This window comes from Toxotes jaculatrix, chromosome 13, assembly GCF_017976425.1.
Source record: "Toxotes jaculatrix isolate fToxJac2 chromosome 13, fToxJac2.pri, whole genome shotgun sequence".
Lineage (NCBI taxonomy): Eukaryota > Metazoa > Chordata > Actinopteri > Toxotidae > Toxotes > Toxotes jaculatrix.
Genome location: NC_054406.1, coordinates 3,780,928 through 3,803,834, shown reverse-complemented (window position 1 = coordinate 3,803,834; position 22,907 = coordinate 3,780,928). Strand labels below are relative to the sequence as shown.

Genomic DNA, 22,907 nt, shown 5'->3' with positions numbered 1-22,907 from the left:
AGTAAAAATGAGACACATGAGGATGGCAAACGTTTTAAAACTCAAACACAGGTGAGAGTTATGCATTTGTATGGTATTTTTTTTTAAGCTTGTATTTTTGTCAGATTTTTTAATACGTTTTTTTCAGATTTTTATGTTTGTTTTTTAGAAGGATATTTTTCTCAGTCTTGAAGGTTTCTCAGAAGCAAACTGGTGGATGCTTCCACATTAATTTACATTTATTTGCTTTTAAATCTCACCTGTGTTGATTTCACTCTGCCCTCCTCATTGCATCCTCCTCTTAGCCCTTCCACTCCATTGCACTTAAAAAAACTTTTTTAAATACTACAGCTATATTTTTTTAAAATATTTTTGTCTCGTTCGAGCTACACTACTTCTAACAGATACCCATGAAATAAATAAAACAATAAACACAGGGTTGTTTATTGCTGGCCTGCTGCTTTTCTCGTGAGGAATCTTTCAAGTTTGCTGATGAAAAATCTTTTATTGTTGCAGTGTTTATCAGAAACGGCTCATTTCTTTTAGCGCCCACACACTCCTGTCACTCACTCTGTTCACTGTCACACACATTCACACTTGTGTTCACGTCTCACACACACACACACACACACACTCTCTCTCTGCCTAGATACATCTTTGTACACAAACTGCCAGTGGATTCACAGTCATCTCGATGTTTGTTCAACCCAGACCCGCTCAAACACAGACACTGTTCCCATCCTTCCGTCCTTCATCGCCCTCCATCCATCACCTCTCTGCCTCCACCTGCCTCACTCTCCATTTCATCCCTTATCCACCTGTTTCTCCTTCGTTTTCCAAAACACTGTAAAACCTCCTGAGACCACTTTGGATCATGCAAGCTTTCTTTTCTGTCTTTTCTGTCTTTCACTTTTTGGTGTTAAAATACTAAATAACATTTTCCACATATACACGAGCAGAAAAAAGAGCGGGCATGATCTAGATTAGAGTGGAAACAATTACTTGATTAATTGATTATCATAAAAAATAATCAGTAAGTGACTGATAAAGCATTTCAGTCATTTTTCAGATGGGAGCATTTGTTGCTTTTCTCTGTTATCCATCACTACAAACTGAATATCTTTGGGTTTTTGACATATGAGGATATCATCTTTTTTTTTGACATTTTATAGACCAAACGATTTAACGACTAATTAAAAAATGATCAATCACAGATCAATCGCTAATAAAAATAATCATTAGTTGCAGCTCTAATCCAGATGTTCTCCTGAGGTCAAACCCTTCCTGCTCTCCTCCGGTCTAACCCTTGCTTCATGTCTCTCTCTATGCTGTGATGGTTTGCGATGGGGCAACGCTGTTCTCTCTGCTCCGGTTCTTCACGGCCTGCTGCTGCTCTTCGTGGGCCGGGGTGTTGCGGTGCTGCTGCCGGCGCGGGGCGTGGCGGGGCGGCAGGGTCAGGGTGCAGCAGGACACTCCCACTGTGGGCTCGGGCAGATCCTCTGCCATGGACCAGCTGTCGGTGGCCGGGTCGTACTTCTGGACGCCAGCCTTGTAGCGCTTCTCAGCCTCGTTCCAGCCTCCCAGCAGGTACAGCTTGTCGGCCAGCGGGGACAGGCCGGCGGTGCTCACACCGAGCAGGAGAGGGGCGGCCCGGCTCCACACTCCACTCTCCGGAGAGAACACCTCCACAGAGAGCACATCCACCCTCTCTCCTCCGGGGCCCAGCTGGCTTCCTCCCACCACGTACACCTTCCCTCCGAGGGTGGCGGAGCAGTGCCAGCCACGGGGAGTCTCCATGGAGGCCTTCTCGGTCCAGGTGTCGGTCTCCACGCTGTAGCACGCCACCGAGCGGGAGTAGGCGCAGTTGATGTAGCCGCCGGTCACAAGGATGTCTCCGGAGGGCAGGGTGGCGCTGGAGTGGCAGCAGCGGGGCACCTCCATGGGCGCACGCATCTGCCAGGTGTTGGAGGAGGGCAGGTAGCTCTCGATGGTGGCCAGCAGGCCTTCCACATTGCGGCCGCCGATGGCAAACAGCCGGCCGCCGCTGGCAGCCAGGGAGAAGTGGGTGCGGCGCTGACGCATGCTGGCCAGGTGGAGCCAGGTGTTGAAGCGAGGGTCGTATCTGATGGAGGTAAAGGGTTAGACTCTGTTTAGAGGGAAATGTAAGGAGCGGAGTGTAACTTTGTTTTGGGAATATGGGAACATGCATCACTGATATAATGAATCTGACAAGCAGTTTGAGGCCTGCTGAGACTATACGCCACCAAGTTTGTAACTGTAGTCTTAGATGTTAATAGCCGAGCTTTATAAAAAGGTGAGGTGGAGGAGAATCAACACCAACCAACACCAACCACGACCTGGGAACAACACAGGTGTGTTGGTCATTCAGCCGAACCTGCTGAGGGTGCTGACGGCGTGTTTGGCCTGGTTGCGGGCGTCATTCTGGTCCTCTCCTCCAGCCACGTACAGGAAGCCGTCCATCACAGCCACACACTGGTTGAAGCTCTTCGCCGGCAGCTGGGTGAGGTGGCGCCAGGCGGCTCCTCCCTCACGAGGGTCCCTCCACAGCACCTGGACACAGGGGTCAAAGGTCAGTGAGTAGAGATAAGAGTCACCTCTGAACCCAAATCTCCACCCTCGCAGGCACCGACCTCACGGCTGAGAGCCCTCTCGGTGAGAGATGGACGGCCTCCGATGGTGAGCAGAGTCTGCTGACCCGCGCGGACCTGCGTGCGTCGGGACTGCAGGGTGTTCTGCTGGTAGGGCAGCAGGTGGTAGTTCATGGCGTCCACCAGCAGGCGGTGGCACTGAGGGTCCAGCATCATGCGGGGCACCGGCTGGATCTGACTCACCAGCTCGCTGGCCGGGATCGTCTCGAAACGAATGTGAGACAGGAGCTCTGCGGCGTGAGCCTGACGAGAGGCGTCGAAGTCGAGCCACTTCATGGCCAGCTGCAGATTGTAAGAGTGTACAGAGTGTTATGTGTTATGATGTAAAACACAAGTTACAAAGAGGGACTTCATATGTAGCTGTGAAACTGTCTAAAGGGAATAAATCAGGTTAAAAATATAACCAAATACATCAATAAATAATATTCTTAGTTAAATAAGCAAGACAGGAAATGCTGCTTGTGAAAAATAGGAAGTAGTTAAATCATTAAATGTGTGCAAAGAGACAAAAAAAAACCCAAACCAAAACAAAACAAACTGGGAAAACTATAAATTTAAACGTTAGTTAATAATAATAAAAATATCTGGATCAGAGGCTGATTGCTCTGAGCGCAGCCCTCCTATAGATCTAACACCCATACAATGACGGGTCCGAAATTCTCATTCAAACACGGAGCTGCTGGGTTCATTCAAAAACAGTTATATTCAATCAGACTCTGACAGACTCACATTTGGTCCAGTCTATAAATACAACTATCACTTCTTCTCTTCCCCTCAGCTGTTTGTCTATTTAGGTCCGTCATGGAGCTGTACATTAATAAACATGCTCTCCTCTTGCGTACAGTCAGTGCAGGTTATACTTGGTGCTTTCTGCTCGCAGTCGACCTGCAGGTGACTGACTGGCTTCGATTCATAGCTCTGTGTTGGGCTCTGAACAGCTGGTCTCGGGTCTGTTTTTAGGTCCGGATGAAAATAGCAGGAAGCCCCAGAGGGTCGACGAAGAAGACCCGGCGTTTCTCCTCAGTTTGGATAGGAGAAGTTAAGACTATGTTCCCACTAATTCATGTGAAGAAGCCTTTGAGTTGAATTTGGATTAAAACTAACTTTCTGTGATTTTATTCTGCTGGAAGTGAAAGAAGTAATTCAGAAGGAAATGCAGAACGCTGATGGTGTATCCTATTTCAACCTCATTTTTCAGTTACAGATTTCAAGCTTTGAACTCTGACCTGGAAGGCCATGACCTCCGAAGGCAACACCAGGAGGTCGTCCTGCAGGAAGGCAGAGATCTGCTCCAGGGTGAGCTGGGTGAACAGTGGTGTCTCCGCAAACTGCACGAAGTTCTCCAGGACGAAGCGGCGGGCGGCGTCGCACACAGGCAGCAGGCCGTAGGCGGCGGCAATGTTCCAGATGTAGACGCAGGTCTGGACATTGAGCTCGGCCAGCAGGAAGTCCATGCACATCTTGAGGAGCTGGGGGATCTGCAGGGTGGCAGCAGCAGAGACCGTGCAGCCGATGGTGTAGAGGGACATGTGGACGCGTCCCAGATAAGCAAAGGTGATAACGTTGGCCAGGCCTGCAGACAGAAGGAACATCAAACATGAAAAATGACTTAAACTACTGAACTATTATTATAATTAATTTTCTGACAGCTAATCAAGTACACTCATTTAGTTAAGTGTAAAATATCTGACATCTTTAAATTTAAAATAAACATGCATTTATAATGATGGACACATTTATACTGAAACCTTCAACTCTTCTATGGATGTAGGAATGTAAGGTGGAATGGATGGGCCCCTTTCATTCTGCTTTATGGGTGAATTTACTGCTTGATGTGAGAGCTAATTGGAGTCGACCGAGTGTAAACTGAACTGGCTGATCCAGGTTGGCCTACCCAGAGGTGAGAGGGAGGGCAGCTCCAGGCGCTTCATGCCAGGATCTTTGGCCAGAATCTCTCTGAAGTACTGACTGACCGAGGAGATGACCAGCTTGTGGACGTCAAAGGCCTTTGTCTTACAGGCCAACTCCAGGTCAGTCAGGAACCTGGGGGAGGCAGGAAGGTTTGATCGGATGTGAGACGAAATTCAACAGATTTCATTACATATTATTATACTATTATTAAAATATTATTATTACTATACAACTATATAAATAGGGTCTTCCAATATGATATATATATCAGTATCTTACTTCTCCTGGCGCATCTTGCTGAGCTCCTCCAGCAGGGCGTTGCCGTGCAGGGGTCGTGTCAGCTCGCTGCCCAGGCCGAGGCCTCTCTCTCCGGGCTTGATGACGGGCGGCGGCAGCGGCAGGTTGAGGCTGTTCAGCTGAGCGATGTCCAGCGCCGCCATCTGCTCGATCTTCTTCACCCCGCTCTCCACCACCACCACACCATCACCGCGGCTCTCCACCTTCAGAGGGGTCGGGGTGGTTTCCACGGCGACCTGAGAGATGGTTTCCGCGGCAGGCTTCTTCTGGCGGGAGGCCTTCTTCTTGGGCGCCATCGTGTGAGTGTTGATTGGAGGGTTGACTTTTCTTGGTTTTAGTCTTAAGTTTACGCAGCTGACTTCTTGACAGACACAAACACTGATTCACTTTCTAAAAACCCAACTGGTCAACAACAAGAAATGAGAATGTTTCCTGACACTGAGATAAGAGTTGACTTCCTTAGAAAAACAGCAGAATCCTTCTGATGGATGTTGTAGTTGTATTTTTGCCTGAGCTGATTGGACGGACTGGTAGGTTTAGATGGTTTGGGATTTTGTCGGTGGTTTCACTTTAACACAGCACACAGCACCTGAAAAAAAGAGGGAAAAGATTTGCAAAGCAAAGACACAAGGTCAAGACCTTAAGGCATCATCATATCAGAGTTTCTGGACATTTGAATGTCTTTTTAAACTTTCCGTTAATGTCAGTACCCTATGAAAATCTATGGCCTGGTGACTCTGTGTAATTTGATCAGATTTGACTAACAGTGTTGACAACATGAACACAAACAAGCCCAAAACTGTCATCAGACTTTGATTAAAAGGCTTCTAACTGGTCCCCCAGTGAGATAAGCTCAGATAATAACAGCTCAAACAGAAATCTCTCATTTAAAATAATCAAAACTGTTCAAACTTTCATGCACAAACCCACTATAAGAATTAAAAATTGGTTTTCTTGTTCTTTTCTTTTCTTCTTTAACAAGCTGTTGAGCCAAAGAAAACACTAATCAGAAAAAACAGAAAAAACTTTCTACTACAGAGAAAGTTGTTCCAAACAAACGTTGCACTCTTGATAAACAACCAAATCGCTGTATTGTGTCACGGTGACCAATGGCCATTGACAGATGCACATTTCTCTGTTAATCTCTGACCAACAAACAACAGAACACACTGGGCATCAACACCTTTTCTAAATCCATCTGAGGATCACAGACAAACCCTGTGTCTCTGTGGGCTGGTAGCAGTGTGAACGACAGGTGCGAGTGTCCTTTGCGAGTCTGCCCAGAAATGAAACTCAGCTCAGGGTCGGGCTTGTGGTTTGCATTTATTGCTGCACTTCACACGCTGTGTGTATTTCACCCACAGAGCAACTGGGGAATCTTATTCACGCTCGCAATGAGCCGAGGTCTGCAAACCAGGGCCGAGCTGAGCAGAGGAGGGACGGCAACAGAGTGTGTGGGGATCGCGTCAGAGTGCTGACATGCAGAGAGTGGAGGAGGGCTGGAATAAACAAACAGGAGAAGCGGCGTGCATGGAGTTTATAATGGATATAACATTTAATTTCTGCAGTACTGTTTTCTGTACTTTTTGTGTCTTTTGGGTTTGGTTGTGTATCTGTTGTGCTGGATGTGAAGGAGACATACAGTACATGGGAGGAACTGGACAATTCTGTTCTTGTGCTTGTGTCTTTTTTGTCATTTGACTTGAAAAACAATAAAAAAAAAAAAAAGAATAAAAACCCTGAACATCAGGTCCAAACTGAAACTCTGCTGAGAAAATATTTTCATGTCCCACAAAAAAGTAGCAGCTCTCCAATAAGCAGCAGAGGATGAACAGCACAAAAATGAAGCTCCAGCTGAACATTTTGACAAAATACCACTCAGGTATAAATCTGTAAACACGTTTCCAGCCATGCTAGCAGCTTGGCTCCAGAGGTGGAAACGTTTAAATGTTGTTGGAAAACTCTTGTTTCTCAGTGTTTTTCTCCAAAAGGTGGCTGATCTTCCTCTTAATAAAGTCATTTGAAATAACACTGGCATCATTAATAATGGCACTACCAGTGTCACTGCTTCTGAAACCTGAATCTCACAAACCCGAACGTCAGCGAATCAGAATTCCCGTTTGGTTGTAACTTTAGTTGTAAACTTCTGTCCTCATGGCAAAAGTTGTCCAAAGCCAACAACTGAGCCATCGGTGACCACAAATGTTTCTCTTTCCACCCCTCCTCATTCGCTCTGTGTCTGAACTTGGCTCTTTTTAAATAGCACCCATTGGCTCGCCTGCCAACAGGCTCCACACATGGACAGGAGACAGGATCGTACAGGACAGAGCAGCAGCAGCTGCTGTCGGTGTCATATGAAGAGGAGGGGCTCACTCTTACAGACGGTATAGGCTACTTGGGATGTTGCAATCCCCTTTAAAACAGTTGAAACTGCAACGTCCATCATACCGGACACTGGATAACCTCGTTATATCAGAGACTCTTCGTAATCTAAAGTCATGCAGCATGAACACACTCCTCAAACGTTTGGATTAGTAGGTTTGTGCCAAGGTTTCTGTGAATGTGACCCTTTCTGTCTGATGATCACAGCAGCACAGAGCCGTTAAAAACATGTGGGAAGGTGATAAATTCAGCGTTAGTGCCATATGGTGACAGAGAGGGGGAGGATGGTGATAAAAAACATATTTGACTGACCCAAAAACAACAGGGAAGATAAAAAAAATATCTAATGTCTTTGTTTTTACTAGAAGGCAGTGCAATGATCCTAATAACCACAGGCTCCATGGACTTTGTTTCATAAAAAACTTCTTATTTTCTACTTTTTCTCAAAAATATAAGAGATGTATTAATCCAGATAATCAGTGAAGGTACTAATAAAGTATCAAAAGCAAAAGTACACATTCAAAAGATCAATGTCCACAGAACTAAACTCCCTGGATCTCAGTAGTTTAGTCCTGTGGTTCCAAACCTAGGGGTGGATCCCGCCCTTAGGAGAGGTCATGAGGAGATAAAATCTTAATCTGAAAATTAAATAGTAACTATAGCTCTCAGCTAAATTTAATGCAGTAAAAAAACTACAATATTTCCCTCTGAAATGTGTTGGAATACAAGTATCATAAAATGGAAATACTCAGATAAAGTAGATATATTTCAAAGTGTATTTATTGGCATGAAAATAAATCTTAGCTCTGCATGGATCAGCCGTCAGAAATATCTGGGACCAAGGTTAATGCAGGGAGCAGCTGCTTGGTCATCCACCAAAATGGGAACCAGATCTCACCCCCACCCCCATGACCACCTTCACCACCACCATCATTATCATCATCATCATCATCATCACCGACAAATATACTGTATCCAACAACAGCATCTCCTTTCAAAACAACATTGGTAACCTGAGAAAAACAGATTAAAGACATGGAGTTAATGTATTTGTAGCTTGTTTTACTGCGTTCCTGTTGTTGTTGTTAGAACAATGGATAAATGCTCTTGAAAAGCCTTATTTTACCAGGTTTGTAAATTGAATTGTCTTAAAAGGTTCCTGAAAGAATGGAATAATTTGGCACTAATTACTCGGTAACTACAATTATTAACTACAGTAATTACTCAGGACTCATTAACTACAGTTCTGTTGTCGTCGCATTTCTGGTCACAAAGTCCTTCAACAGACTGGTCCTGCAGGACCCCTCAGGAAGTTCAACCTGCCTCAGGATCTGCTGATCCAGTTCTACCGTCCAATCATCAAGTCTGTTCTCTGCAACTTCATCACTGTCTGGTTTGGCTCAGCCACAAAACAACACGAGTACAGACTACAAGGGACAACCAACCACATACTGCTCATAGCCACCTACAATACATAAAGAAACTTATTACATGACCCACTTCATATTTATTTCAGCACACTTTGTACACTGAGAGCCAATGGAAACAGGAGTAAAAGTCCTAGTAAGCACAAACATTCTTGGCCAATAAAGAAGATTCTGATTTTTCCTATATGAGAAACTGGAGCCATGAGGTTTTTGAAAATGTAACCAAACTCCAAAAGGTCTCAGATGTCAGATGCTTGTCTGCTGACCCAGATACCCAACAGATACCTGAACAAGAATAAAGTTTGTGAGGAGTTTAAGTGATGACTGTTGGTGACAAAATGACAACCTGAGTTCCCAGATTATTCTGAAAAAAAAAAAAAAAAAAATTTAGCCCACATGTGTGATAGATTTCTCTGAAAGCTATTAATGTAAACAACCAGCTGGACAGAAATAAACTTCAGTTTGAATCACTGCCAGCGTTTTAACCCAGATGGTTGATCATAACCTCACACCTAAATCTCTGTGCACCGGTTTGGATTTATTTACATCCTTAAGCCGCTCTGGCTGCAACCCAGTCACCTCGTCTTTTGTTTTTAACATTATTATCATTCAGTTATATTAAGTCAAGTCACAGTAATGAATCTGACAATGTGTCCTCAGAAATCTAATGGACATTCTGTGTCTTCTGGAGAGAAAATCTTGTTCCTCAGTGGTTTTAACAGTGCATTAGGTGCAAACAGAGAATCAGCAGAGCGTAATGCTGCCAGGTGGTGATTTGTGTGCATCTTTATTCAAACTACTGGAATATAAAATGTTCTAGTGAGTGAGAAAAGAAGAGGGGTGGTAATCTAAGCACCAGAGGCCCCTACATTTTATTTTTAGACATTGACCTCAGAGTTCTTGTGAATGAATCTGCTTTGATTGCTTTAGGCTTTGCAGACAAGCACAAATTTGTGTGACAACTAACACTAAGGAGAGTGAAGCTTTTGTTCGAGCTGTATTTGCAGAATGCACAACACCTGTTTTTCCAAACAAAATGATATAACCAGTGGCCTTCACACTGGAGAACTGCCCAGCAGAACCACATTCTTCTGTTTCTCATCCACTGAGCGTCTTTATTGTTCTGATTTGATGTTTATTACAAAATGTAACCAGCTGAGAGTGCAGTGGATGAGTCCTGTTTGTTGCCAAGCAGGTGGTGTACAGTAGGTTTTAAGAGTTTTTCACCATTTCCAGCTGCAGCACGCAGTGTTGCCATGTGCACAGTGTTTCTGTTATTTTGTCCACCACATACAAAACACCACTCTGCATCTCTCCCCACCACATCTATCTCTTTGTGGCTGTAGCTGAATTCCTTTGCTTGTCTTATGAGGTTATTTATAGGTGCTGAGCCACACAACATGTATGTGTGTGTGTGTGTGTGTGTGTGTGTGTGTGTGTGTGTGTGTGTGTGTGTGTGTGTGTGTTTTACAGCTATGGACTGGAAAGTATATCAGAGTAGTAATATCCCTACAGCAACTGGCAACAGCTCCGCACTGTTTCCATTCAGTAGTGAAATAAATTTTACTATAAATGTCTACTTTATATGACAATAGCATGAGATATGTGGGTTCTATCTTCTCCAATGCATAGGTGTGACTGTCCGTGTAAAACAACTGGGAGATTTAAGGAATTTAAAATGGAAATAAAAGTGCAAGTGGAGATTTTAAGATACAGAAGTGCTTTGGTCCTTTAAGTTAGAAACTCCTCTTACCTCAACAAGCAGTAATAAAATTAAATGTATTTTACCTCTTTCTCCTGCCTGATTCCCGCTCTTCTTCCCTTCCTTTGCTTTCTCAGCTTCTCTCTTTGGTTTCTGTTCTACGTTCTTTCTTTTTCTTTGTTGTTGTTCTCTCACAGGTTCCTCTTTGCTTTGTCCCTCTGTCCTCTGTCAGAGTGCTGTGTGTGTGTGTGTATGTGTCAGTAACAGAGGGAAATCAGGGTCCCAACCAGAGCTGTGACGTATGATTCACCCCCCCACCCCCTCAGGCAAACCCTCCAACCTCCAGCAATGCCTCCATGAGCTCACATCACACCCTCTTCTTTCATTTTCCACCTCCCACCTTCAGCATCCACCTCCATTTCCAAATACAGGCACCCCTCGTCGCCCTCCCCTCCAAAAATATCCTGAGCCCCGCCTCTCTCCAGGGGTCTGTACAGATAGATTTAAAACATGTAAATCAATTGTTTTTCCAGTGAGGTGGTTAATGATTTATCCTCTGAAGTGTCAGAATATATATTATTTTAACGAACTATTTTGTCCTCTCAACAGTTCAGAACCAATAGATATTAAATTCACAATAATATAAAATAGAAAAGTAGCAAACCCTAAAATTTGTGGAGTTTAAATTCAACAAATGTTTGGTACTTGTGCTTGGTGTTGGCCATTAGGTTTCTGCTGACTAATTTATTAATCAATCCACTGAGAGTTTTCTGAAACCTAAAAGTCGCCACCAGTCTCTGCTATATGTTTATAATTATTATATTATTCTGAAGAAGAAGGAAAAATGTGTTTTTATAATACTGGACTAAATTATAAGACAGCTAACTCAGCGTTTTTACTGACGTCAAGCGAACAGGTGTTCATGCGTGGACGTGAGCTACGTGGTGACGTGGTCCGTCTTTCATAATTATTTATTTTAATTAACAAACTTCAGCTTTGTCCCAGATTTAAAAAATAAGTTATCAGTAGATGTACATGTCGAAGCTGAGTTATTTAATTTTATTTTTAAACGTGCTGTGAAAACGCCCGTGTCCGGCTGCTCATAGCGGACCCTCATCTAGCGGAACCTCTTCTTTTTGCCTGTGTTCAGTCAGGATGAAGTAGTTTCCGGGCGACAGGGTACCAGCAGTAAACATGGCGGAGGAACTGCTGGAAACAGTGGACAGACTTCAGGCCCGGCTCCTGGAGAACCCGGAGCCTCGAAAGGTAACGGCTCTACAGGTGGGGACGGACAGGTTTGGTCTTTAGCACCGACCGTCCCCCGAATCGCGGCGGTTCGCTTCTGTAGGTCGAAACGAAGCCGCGGCCGCGACAGTTCCCCGAGAGTCGACACGGTTTTTTAAATGTGGCGTTTGCTGTCCGCTGTCGGGCTCCGACTTCTGAAAACCTTTGAGTTTTTTTTTTTTTTTTTTTTTTGATTCGCGAATACTAATCATAGTAATCTTTAAACAGCAGTAATAATTTTCTGCAGTAGTTGTTTTGCTTCACGACTACTAGCAATTTATTTTATTATCAGTTAATGTGCAATTGTTTTCTCAGATACAAACTTTCAGACAATAGTGAAAAATGCCTGGTATGAAGTCCCACAGCTGAAGCTGATCACTCAGTTTATTCGACCTTAAGTCCAAAACTGAAGTATACTGTCAGGTATAACAAACAAAGCATGACAGCCTAAGAACTGGTGTATGTTTGATAATTTTGCGTAAAAATTACTAAAATTGTTTTCCGTCGATTGAATAATTGATTAATCGACTTTTGCATTTCAGCTCTAATACAGATTAATAGTTAAATAATGTATTTCATCATGCTGTCTATCACAATAATTAATCATATAAGCACAGTCCATAAAATGTTGGAAGTAAGCACAAATGTCTATCACAAGTTTCTAGAGGCCAAAATGTGAGTCTAGAATACGTATTGCCATTGTAAGGGATGGGATATGTCTGAGTAGCACAAACACTCAAAAACTTGCGTCACTATAAAAATCATCCCTTGGGTGGACAGATATGTATGTCTAATTTTTGGTCTCATATGATGCAGTAAAAATAAAATTGTTCACCTTAATACTTTGGACACTTTGATGAAAAAGTTTCATCTCAGAAATCCAACACTTCCGACAGCCCCTGAAAGCATCACGCGGACGTCACGATAATCAAGGGGTTTTAACTTGTTATAACGTAGTTGTTTAACACCGGCTTTTAGCTAAGAGGAACACCTGTCAGGTGCAGCACCTGTCCACAGATATTCTGCCTGATACTGAAACAGTAACAGGAACCACAGCATATTTCATCTTACAATGAAACTCCGGGCCAGAGTAGCCGTTAGCCGTCCAGCTAACCATCGTAAAGCGGAAAGTACTGACAGTTAGACCGACTCCAGGCCTCTCATGCTGAACTGATTTCATTTAACTAAAGGTTCAGCACAGGTGTTCGTGTTGACCCGTTCTCTGGGGTCTGATGTTAAAATACTGAAATTCAGAAAGCGGATAATAATAATGATAATAATAATAATTTACGACGTCCGACCATCCCTTTGTTTACTTTCTCCGCTGAGATGTGTCAGTGCTTCCCAAAACAAAGCAGTCATAATCTGCGTGACAGGTTTGGTCACCGTGAGCTACGATCCGGTTTCCACCTCCATTTATTTAAACAAATAAATGAATAAAAAGTGAAATCGCAGGTCACTGATTTTTACTACAGACCTGTTCCGTTAGGCCACGACATTATTCAGTCTCCGCTGCATGTTTAATGTGACTGAGAGAATAATATCTGATATAAAGAGCAGACAGAGCTACTCAACTCCCGCTGTAACCTAAAGCACCCAGGTGCACATGCTTTTGATCAGAGAGTTTTACAAGAAAATGAAACGAGTACAAAGGTGCTGCACATCTGAGAATATTTTCATGTAAATCATCCTGATATTGAAACCTGCCTACAAACCCTCCATACGTGCGTACAGATATGAGAATGTGCTTAAAATGAATTAACTGTAGTCATCATTAAGATGTGTTTTCTGTGATGACATACAGTGTGTCAGATACAGCTTAAATAGTCAAGTATCTTTTATTCACCATTTTTTTTAAAGGAATCTTCTGTCACTTTTATTTTTATTCTCTGTGCCTGTGCCCTGTGCTGTTTTTTTTCCATAAAGATAATCTAGTAAGGAGCCTCTGTTTTTGACATGAACTGAAATCAGTCACTGACTGGTTCATCATGTCTGCCAGCCCATAATAATCATCAAAAGGATGATGATTTTTTATCTTTAGTCTATCGATACAAATAAAATAATAGAAATGCCAAAGCAGTGGTTGCTACTCATAAAAAGTCAAACTGTGCAATCCTCCGTGATAGAATTAACACTGAAAATCAGGATTATTCATCCACCTTAGTGCCAGAGTCGCCTCTTTAAATAATTTGCTTTGTGTTTTTTTTTTTCAATTTGCAGCTACTAAAGACCTTGAAAAGACTCGGAGAACTTCCCATGACTGTGGACATACTGGTGGTAAGTATTTGTTGATTCATGGTTGAAATCCTCTCGATTTCCAAACTAGAATTTCTGCCGATGGAAACGAAAAACAAGAAAGTGAAAGTGACGCCACAGTAGTGAAACAGTTTAAACTGCAGAGGCTCAGGTGACCTGCTGATGCTCTCGAGCGTGGCGTTTAATCCATGACTGCTTCATACGGCCTGAGAGTGAAGTGGAGGTTTGCTGGGAACAAAAATGCCCTGCTCACTCAGCTTGTGAGATTTTATGGCAGTTATCTGCAGAGCCTGAACATGTCTCTGACCAATTAGATCACTCGGCCGAAGCTGCCCAAGATATGATAACAGCTGTAAAAGTAAAATGAACACATGCAGACTAAATGTCAGACACCTCTCATGTGATATCCACCTACAGTAAGACGAGCGGTAAATACGAGCAGTCAGTGTCCGTGCACTGACTTTTTCCTGTTCTCTCGTAGGAAACTGGAGTGGGGAAGACTGTGAACTCTTTCAGGAAACATGAAATGGCTGGAGAGGTGGCGAAAAGCCTCGTAGCCAAATGGAAGAAACTGGTTCCTCAATCTGCGGACAGGTAACGCTCTGAATACCTGTGCCTCAACATGCAAACAGTAATAAGGAATGGAGCAGTGCGTGTTTTCGCTCTCATGCGTCTGTAAACTGTATGTCTCTGTTCATGCACTGACCTTATACTCTGGAGATTGAACGGCTTTTTGGCTTGTGGCCCCTTAAGCTCTGTTCATTTATGACTCTTAATCACCGACTGCACACGGGCCAGTCAGCCAGGTTGTTCTTTGCTAAGAGGAGGAAAAAAATGTGTTTTAATAAACACTACACATTTCCTTGCTACTCACTTTGAAGCTGAGTCATTCTGCTCTGCGTGTTTGGTAGAGTAATACTGTGGACACGATGCTCGTGGAGAACAGCAGCTTTCACCTTGTATGTGAGACAGAAATCAGTTACATAGGAATATTGAACTGTCCACCTCTTCTGAAACTGTCTGTCATCCAGGTCAAGGATATGGTGTCTGTGTGTTTGAATACGTTTTAAGTTAGAAGAGATTAAACTGTGTAGTTAGCTACTTAAAGTACAGTTGTATAGCAGAGTTTTCTATCTGTGGTATTATTAACAGGAACAGTCCTGATCTGGTGCCCTTATCCGTCTGCTTATTAATTATCGATATGTGAATCTGTGAGAAGTGTTTACTAACTCAACACCCTCCGAAAGTCTTATCTCCAGTGGTTTAATTCCTCGTTGTGCTGTGTTAATGAACAGGTGTACTCCAGGATGCTGTGATATCACTGTTGGTTGTGGTTACGGGTGCAGCGAAAGCACACCTCCAACTCCAACCGACCACACCCATCAGAGGTGCCGGGTGCAACAACAAAAACACTGCTTTTCAGTCTGGTGTTAAGTTGCTGTTTTAATATTGTTGTTTTTGAACTACTCACAAAACAGGTTTATGCTCCGCTCCTACGGATTCATCACGTTTTGTGTGTAAAGTTTCATTCTGCAAAGTCATTTGTAACTGTGGTAGTGACAAAGTATAAGGTCAGTAGTTGAGTGAATATTGTAACTTGCAGACGGCTCATTTTCAGTCTTCTTCTTCATCTTTCTCCTTCAGGCCCAACAGCCACGCCAAAGAGGCCTCTCGGTCGCACACACACTCTCGCGGCCCAGAGGCAGGAGGTGGAGGAGGCCACAGACACGCCCGGGAGCCCTCCCCTGAGGAAGAGCCCTCCTGCATGGAAGAGGAAGAGGAGGAAGAGGAGAGAGGCTACCACACCAACTACTCGCCTTCGCCTCCACAACACGAGCAGTACAGCCCCCCACAGGGAGGAGGCTACCGGATAGACGAGTATGAGAGCCCTGAGCCTGAACCTGAGCCCAGTCCTCCTCCTCCTCCCCCTCGCAAAGAAGTCCGCCACGCCAAACCAAGCAGAGAGCCCAGCAAGAACCACCACAGTGACCGACACAGGGACCGGGACGAGGAACGACGGCAACGCCACGCACAGACGAGTAGTGATCGAGGAGGGGGAGGAGGAGGAGGAGGAGGAAGAGAAGGCAATGAAGGAAAGAAGCGTGGTGCAGACAGAGAGAGGCAGCAGAGTCCAGTACTGAAACCTGCCAAACACAGCAGGAAGTCCACCACACATGAGAGCAAGAGGGAAGAGAAGAAGAAAGGAGGAGATGATGGTGAGTGTCTGTCTGAACATCTGTGTTTCTCGATTAAACCAGTATCATGGTCTTACTGGGCCCAGTTTTTGGTTGTGAGTATGTGTTGCCTGTCTTCGTCACTTGTTTCGTTTCTGTCTACAACAAGTTTCTGTTTTGTTTTATCAGTGCCAGAATCTTTTAATCTACTTGCCGGATGCGAGACGATTTTTTTCCCTTAGCTGCCATCCTGATTACAGGCAGACGTCCTTCACTCTCATTTCAATGACATGTTACCTTTTATTAGCTCCTTCATTAGCAGCAGATTTTCCATTTGAATTTCAAACTCACACTTTGGAGCCAAAAACTTTTCAAGCTCACAGAACTTTGGTTGACATTCTAGTGGAGATCCCAGAGTTTCCAAAGATACCAAATATATTTAGCCCAGTGTAATTTAGAATATTTCCTTTTGATGGTTGAATGGTGAAGCCACAAAAGCGGCAGCTTTTGTATTTGAATATTTCACTCAGAGTAAATAAAACGTAGAGTAAGATGATTTTAACAGCCTGAGCTTTTGCTCAACAAAAGATAATTGATTGTTATAGCACAGCCTACAACAAAATATAAAGGATTTAAAACTACAGTGTTTGTGCTTAGATAGCAGAGATTTCAAAACCCTGTGAATACTTTGCACTTGTCTTGATTCTCCAGAGCTTTATCATTGCATTTGATCAATTTTAATTAATTGCAGAAGCCAAAATACTGATTATGTGGTTGTGATACAATTAGTTGTGCAGCTCCGTGCACCAGAAACAATGTGTTTTATCAGCCTGGATCACAAATGTGGCCACAGCAGAGAAAAACATCCTGTATTAGTTAACGGAGACTCTGTAGGTTCAGTGTTGAGTAACTGTGTTGACAGGAAATGATAAAACCGTGACGTAAAACAGAGAATATTGGTCACATTAGCATGAAATGTTTTGCTTCATCTGTTTGCTTCTGTGTATGTGTACATTCTTTGACATAAATGTGAAACATTAGCTACAGTAGCTGATTTTTAAATATTTTAAAATAATATTTTAAGCAAAAATGTTCCTTCAAAAGCTTCCTGAACTTTCTTAAATTTGAAGGTTTTCTGTTGTTCCAGTCTGGGATCCTGACCTCCCATGATGCACTGCGTCTTCTTTATTTCCAGGGCGATCACGAGCACCAAAGGACTCTCCATCCAAGGAGGATGAAGAGGACTTTGAGACTCCCACCATGTCCTTCGAGTCCTTCCTCACATACGATGCCCCAACGTCTGTGAAGAAGAAGAAGAAGCCATCGTCGTCGTCACACAGTCGGCCGTCTCACTCCTCCTCCTCCACGTCGTCTTCCCATCATACACGCACCCCTCCGCTGCCTGCGACCCCCTCCTCCTCCTCCTCCTCTTCCTCCAAAGTGAGCAAGGCGAACGGCACTCAGAGTACCAAGAGGCCACATTCAAGCTCCAGTTCATCAGCTGCTGCGCCGGAAAAACGCAAAAGGGTAAGAACACACGCAGAGTTTGGATTGTCTGATGTCTGATTATTAAAGTTGTTGACGATTCATTTTCTGTTGATCAGTGACTTGATTAATTGACTAGTTGTTGCAGCTCTAAAGTTGAGCCCGGTCTGTTTAAAAAGTGAAAATCTGATGAGATCATTTAGCCTTGAGCCTGTCAGTCTCTCTGCAGGAACCGAAGCTGTGCTTTTATTTTGTAGAATCATGTCTCCTAGCAACAGCAGCTCACCTCATGGTGCAGGTACTTCAGAGATGAGCCGTAACCTTGTAGATTTTAAAGGCCACATCAACCTTAGAGGCTCAAGTCTCTTTTTGTGATTTCTCTTCCACTTCTATCACAACATGTCCAAAATTAGTTGTCATTGACTTTAAAGGTTCGACATTTTGGGAAATAAAATTATTTGCTTTCTTGCCGAGAGTTTAATGAGGAGGTTGATAACGTGCCACCCTCGTGTCTGTCCCTTTAAACATGAAGCTGGTGCCAGGAGATGGCTTAGCCTAGCTTAGTATAAAGACGAGGGGAAAAGAAACAGGGCAAACAGCTAGCCCGGTTTCACCTCGTGCCCCCCCCCCCCCAGTTATGTCATTTCTTATCTTCATAACCCTTAGTTTGAAAAGCTGCAGATCCTGCTTGTTGATGTAAGTGCATTGTTGTGTGCAGGTGGTTGAGGCCGTTCCAACTCTTCCTGAAATCCCTCTGCCAGCAATTCAACCCAATTACAGACCTCTGCCCTCCATCGACGTCACGCCTCTGTCCCCGCAGAGACGTAAAGGTAATGCCCTCACCTTAATCTGAAAATTCATGTTGAATCTCCTCTAAAGGTCACAAGGCTCTCTGCAGACACTGTTCTTTAAACCAGCTGCAATCCAGTGTAACTTCCAGTCCAAGTTTTATTGTGTTCTTTGTGCCATTAAGTCCCTGTGTGTGTGCACTAAATGGGCATATTAAGTTCAGTTCTCTGCTTTCAGAAAATTCTGCGAGGTGAGCACATGAGTCGCTACCGCCTGAATTTTCCTGTAAATTTTCCTACAAGTTCACCAATGTCTTTGCTCATTTCAGTGATTTGTTTTTGTAATCTTCTCACTGCACAGATGCTCGGATTATCTTTATATAATTTGGGTTCAAAATTTAGGTTTTACATGTACAACCAAGTGAATTTTTGCGTTCATGCAAATCCTCATGAAGTTGTTCTGGATCATGTCCTCGTCACTGTCAGCATATCTGTAACTGTTCCTCCCTGCTCTGTGTCAATCTGTCTGACTTTCACTCCCTTCCGTCTTTACTTTCAGTTCCCGTCTACAACGATGAGGAGGACGCCGGGTTCACAGGGAAGCGGTTCAACTCCAAGATGGTGGTCTACTCAGGATCGAAGACCTCTTACTTGCCCAAGATGATGACTCTGTACGAGCAGTGCATCCGTGTGCTGCAGAACAACATTGACTGTGAGTGGAGCTGCTGCATTTTGCTGTGTTCAGACTATGAGCAACAAAGCTACAACAGTCACACATCTCCCAGCAGGTGGCAGTGGAGCGCTCACACACACCCTCAGTGTCCTCACATGGTTGTATACCATAATGTAAACACTATAATGAATTAAATAATCTTCCTGCTTCTCTCTAGTGATATCTAGTCATTTATATAGTTAGATTCAGTTTGAGATTTGTCCCTGAAATTTCATCAGTGCAGCAGAGGTGAATGGAGTCTTTTCCAGAGCCGTCTCACTCTGGACCATCCACATCTGCAGACCACGATGTCAGACATTTCTCATTGGGACAACTTTCTGTTGGGAAACTGTCCACAGTGTGGTCTGTGGATGGGAAGGGCTCACCGCAACGGATAAAAGATAAACAGAAAATCTACAAGGACACTGGACAAATGTTTGAGAGTCAATATGTACTTCTCTGTGGTCATTCCCCGACCCAACACTTCACCCACGCGGTATCCCAGAGTGGTAAAAACAAATGAAAGCTGCTGCACAAGGTATGACAGTTTGTTGTCTCTGTGCTCTTTCAGCCATCGCTGAGGTGGGAGGAGTGCCATTTGACATCCTGGAACCGGTTCTGGAGCGATGTACGCCAGAGCAGCTGTACCGTATCGAGCAGAGCAACCAGGTAACACGCACATGCAATCACTGACATCGGCCAAAATGTCCTCACAAGGTGTCACCATTTAAGATGGGGGAAGCGTGCGGGCAGCCTGTAAACCCTGATTTTGTCTCTTTGCATGCTCTGACCAGTTAATCAGTCACAGTGGAACCTTCATCGGGTCGACTGCTCTCTATTTCCTTTACATAATAACCCCTGACTTGTGAAAAATGTCTCCGCTTTCCTCTTCTTTCAGTGTTTTACGGAGGATTCTGATGAGCTGTGGATGCGTCACTGTAACCGGGACTTCAAGCGTGAGTCTCCTCAGGAGTACGAGTCGTGGAGGGAAATGTACCTGAGGCTGCACGACGAGCGCGAGGAGCGGCTGAGGATGCTCACCCAGAACATCACCTCTGCACACGCCAACAAACCCAAAGGTAATGAACGCTGTGCATGAGAACAAAATGGATTTCTATGCTGCATAGAACAGAGATATAAGACCTGTAGTAGCACGTTGGATGAAACCTTGTATTTTAAAAGGCTGAATGTTTATTAATAAAGGTCTTTGAATGTTTGTCTTTCTCCTGGCAGGGCGGCAGGTTAAGATGGCGTATGTAAACTCTGTCGCCAAGCCGCCACGTGACGTTCGCCGCCGACAGGAGAAGTTCGGTACCACCAGTGGTTCGTCCACAGCCGCCTCCAGTGCAGCTGCAGCTCCCATTAAGTCAGTATTTACATCCAGTCCACCACTTACTTTCTGTAGTTTTTGATTTGGGCACATTGGTTTGATTCCCCTTCCTGTGTCTTTCAGAATAAGGCCAGCTTCCATGGACTACTCTGGGGAATCCAGTCGCTCCTCTTCCTCCCAGCACAACCCTCTTGCCAGCTCGTCCCGCTCCTCAGCACCGAGTGGAGGAGGAGGAGGAGGAGGAGGAGGAGGACACGCTGCCCGGGACAAGCCACAGGTCAAAAGTAAGTGTGTGTGTTAATGTTCAGGATCGTAAAAAGATTTTTGGAATGTCAGCTCCTTTTAAATCTAATGGATCATCTACTGTTCTTTCCTCCCCTCAGAAATCGCCCCCATGATGGCCAAAACTATCAAAGCGTTCAAGAACAGATTCTCCCGCCGATAGTGTGAAAGAGACTGAATGTATTTTATGAATTCCAACTGTTTTTAATTTAAGTTTAGCAAAATTTTACTGGAGGCCCCTTCATCTCTGCACACACACATATATACACACACACACCGTCATCTTCACCCACACACATATCATATGATCTTTACAGTATTGGTGGAAAAATGTATTTTTTTTTTTTTTTTTTATTTAAGTGGTGGCATCTGTTTTGGGGCTCTTCAGATAAGTATTTAAATCATAAATGACGGTGAAAGGGTGTGACGTCTGTGTTAAGAAAATTAAGTCGCCAACTTTTTACAGGATGTAAAAGGACACAAACACAAAGTCTGTTACTTTTTTTTTGTTTTTTAAAGAAATAGTTTGGCATTTGGGGAAATACCCTTATTCACTTGCTGAGATTTAGATGCGAAGACTGATACCAGTCTCTTGTGTGTACGATAAATATGAAACGACAAGCAGCAACCAGTTAGCTTAGCATAGCATAAAGACTGGAAACTGGTAAACAGTCAGCCTGGCTCAGAAGTTAACACGTTATGAATTAAGTGATCGAGGATATTAACGTAATTCAGTTCTAACAATATTTAGATGCTGCCTTTTTTCCAATTTCCAAACACAGCAGGGTCACAGTTTCTGATGAACTGTGTCAGAAATCTTCATTTTTCTGCACTGCTGTTGAACCCTGACAGATTTTCTTTTGGTGTTATTCAGTCTTTAAAGGATTATTTAAGAAATGATTTTTTATTTTACCCCTCTGTGCCTGAAAATTGAGCAAAAGTATGTAGCATCTAAATATCGTCAGGTATTTTATTTTTCTTTCACTCGTTTTAAAGAGGCATCAGCCACTAGTATAAAGTAACATCTATTCAACAACAAGCTAACCAGCTCCTGCTTGTAGCTTCATATGAGAGCGCAGACGGACATTGATCTTCTCATCTAACGCTCGACAAGAAAGCAGATAGGAGTATGTCAAACTTTTGCTTTCACGGGAAAGAAAAACATTAGTTCTTTTAATTTAAAGATTGATTGAAGTCATTTGTTACCTTTCTTTATGACCAAATGATACACTACAATAGGAAGACCTTTACACACTCTTGTTTTGTCTTTTAATCGCATGCACGGTGCACGTCAGCTGCAACATTAAGATTCCACCTGAGACATCGACTGGCTGGTGAACGACTCCGCTTTTTAAAAACAAACACATGCATATTTAAACATGTTTTGCCTGGTGCATTTTTCAATGTGTAGGGCTAAAATGATATCTATGAACCAACACACATTGTGGACTTATTTTAACCCTCCCGTGGCTTCAAACCATGTTTTCCTGCTGTCGAATGTGTGTGTCCCTCTTTATATCTGCTTCACTGTGACAAATAACTTGAGTGAGGAGGAAAATCAACAATAAGGAAAGAAGTTGGTAGGACGTCTGCAGCTTCAGTCTATAACTATGATCATGAGATGTATTTATTTTCAACACTGGGACCTGGCACCCCACAACATGGGCCCGAAAGGAAGTAGATTAAAAACTGTAATTTTATTAGATTTTAATAAATGTGATATGGTCATTTTTATTAAAATTGACTTTCTGCCCTTGGAACTGTCGCTGTCTCTTCCTTTGAACACAAGCAGCACCAGGTGAAAGGACTATCACCCAGTATATCTTCATTTCCTCTTCTAATTATGAAACAAACAAACGCATCTGCAGAGGAGGTTGTACAGTGAATGGATGTTTAACTGTAGGCCTCGAAAACAACTAAGTTAAAATTTCGACAGCAGAGTCTAATCACAACAATCACTTTACTTGTGATCGTTTTGCGACAGTTTTGACATTTGGTGTTAAGAGATACGAGCCAATCAGAGGGCGCATCGCGTGTTTGGTGTTTTGCTCGTCACGTGGGTAAAGTTACCACAAATGCGTCAGAGGAAGGCTCCGGTGAGTCTTGCATCTCCTTCAAAATAAAATGTTTCTGCTTTGCACTTTTTTTTCCCGTGAGCCCAAGGAATATGTTTTGTTTTGAAAACCTCAACCGGAAAAAGCTGTGTAACTTCTCTTCGCTTAACGCAGG

At 43.5% G+C, this 22,907-nt stretch overlaps 2 protein-coding genes across 2 annotated transcripts; one reads left to right on the top strand and one right to left on the bottom strand.

Moving 5' to 3' along the window:
• Nucleotides 1–112: 112 nt before the first annotated feature.
• On the bottom strand, nt 113–10,618 carry klhl43 (kelch-like family member 43). Its single transcript, XM_041053155.1, has 7 exons — nt 10,454–10,618; nt 4,839–5,445; nt 4,543–4,691; nt 3,875–4,221; nt 2,631–2,930; nt 2,375–2,550; nt 113–2,101 (listed from the first exon to the last, which is right to left on the bottom strand). Exons 2-7 carry the CDS (start codon nt 5,150–5,152, stop codon nt 1,303–1,305), a joined length of 2,085 nt encoding a protein of 694 aa, XP_040909089.1. The 5' UTR covers nt 5,153–5,445; nt 10,454–10,618; the 3' UTR covers nt 113–1,302.
• A 920-nt stretch (nt 10,619–11,538) lies between these two features.
• Nucleotides 11,539–20,938, top strand: eloa (elongin A). The gene is made up of 12 exons (XM_041053879.1): nt 11,539–11,633; nt 13,872–13,928; nt 14,389–14,501; nt 15,552–16,123; nt 17,277–17,608; nt 18,285–18,396; nt 18,914–19,066; nt 19,638–19,735; nt 19,965–20,145; nt 20,300–20,432; nt 20,520–20,680; nt 20,780–20,938. Exons 1-12 carry the CDS (start codon nt 11,562–11,564, stop codon nt 20,839–20,841), a joined length of 2,046 nt encoding a protein of 681 aa, XP_040909813.1. The 5' UTR covers nt 11,539–11,561; the 3' UTR covers nt 20,842–20,938.
• The last annotated feature ends 1,969 nt before the right edge of the window (nt 20,939–22,907 follow it).

Bases quoted from the DNA above. Each gene is read 5' to 3' on its own strand.
- klhl43 (XM_041053155.1), bottom strand. From the start codon at position 5,152: ATGGCGCCCAAGAAGAAGGCCTCCCGCCAGAAGAAGCCTGCCGCGGAA. The intron at 2,931-3,874 runs GTCAGAGTTCAA...TACAATCTGCAG, and splicing joins CGGAGGTCATGGCCTTCCAG to CTGGCCATGAAGTGGCTCGA. The intron at 2,102-2,374 runs GTTCGGCTGAAT...TACCTCCATCAG, and splicing joins GCCGTCAGCACCCTCAGCAG to ATACGACCCTCGCTTCAACA.
- eloa (XM_041053879.1), top strand. From the start codon at position 11,562: ATGGCGGAGGAACTGCTGGAAACAGTGGACAGACTTCAGGCCCGGCTC. The intron at 16,124-17,276 runs GTGAGTGTCTGT...CTTTATTTCCAG, and splicing joins GAAGAAAGGAGGAGATGATG to GGCGATCACGAGCACCAAAG. The intron at 20,146-20,299 runs GTAATGAACGCT...TTCTCCTGGCAG, and splicing joins ACACGCCAACAAACCCAAAG to GGCGGCAGGTTAAGATGGCG.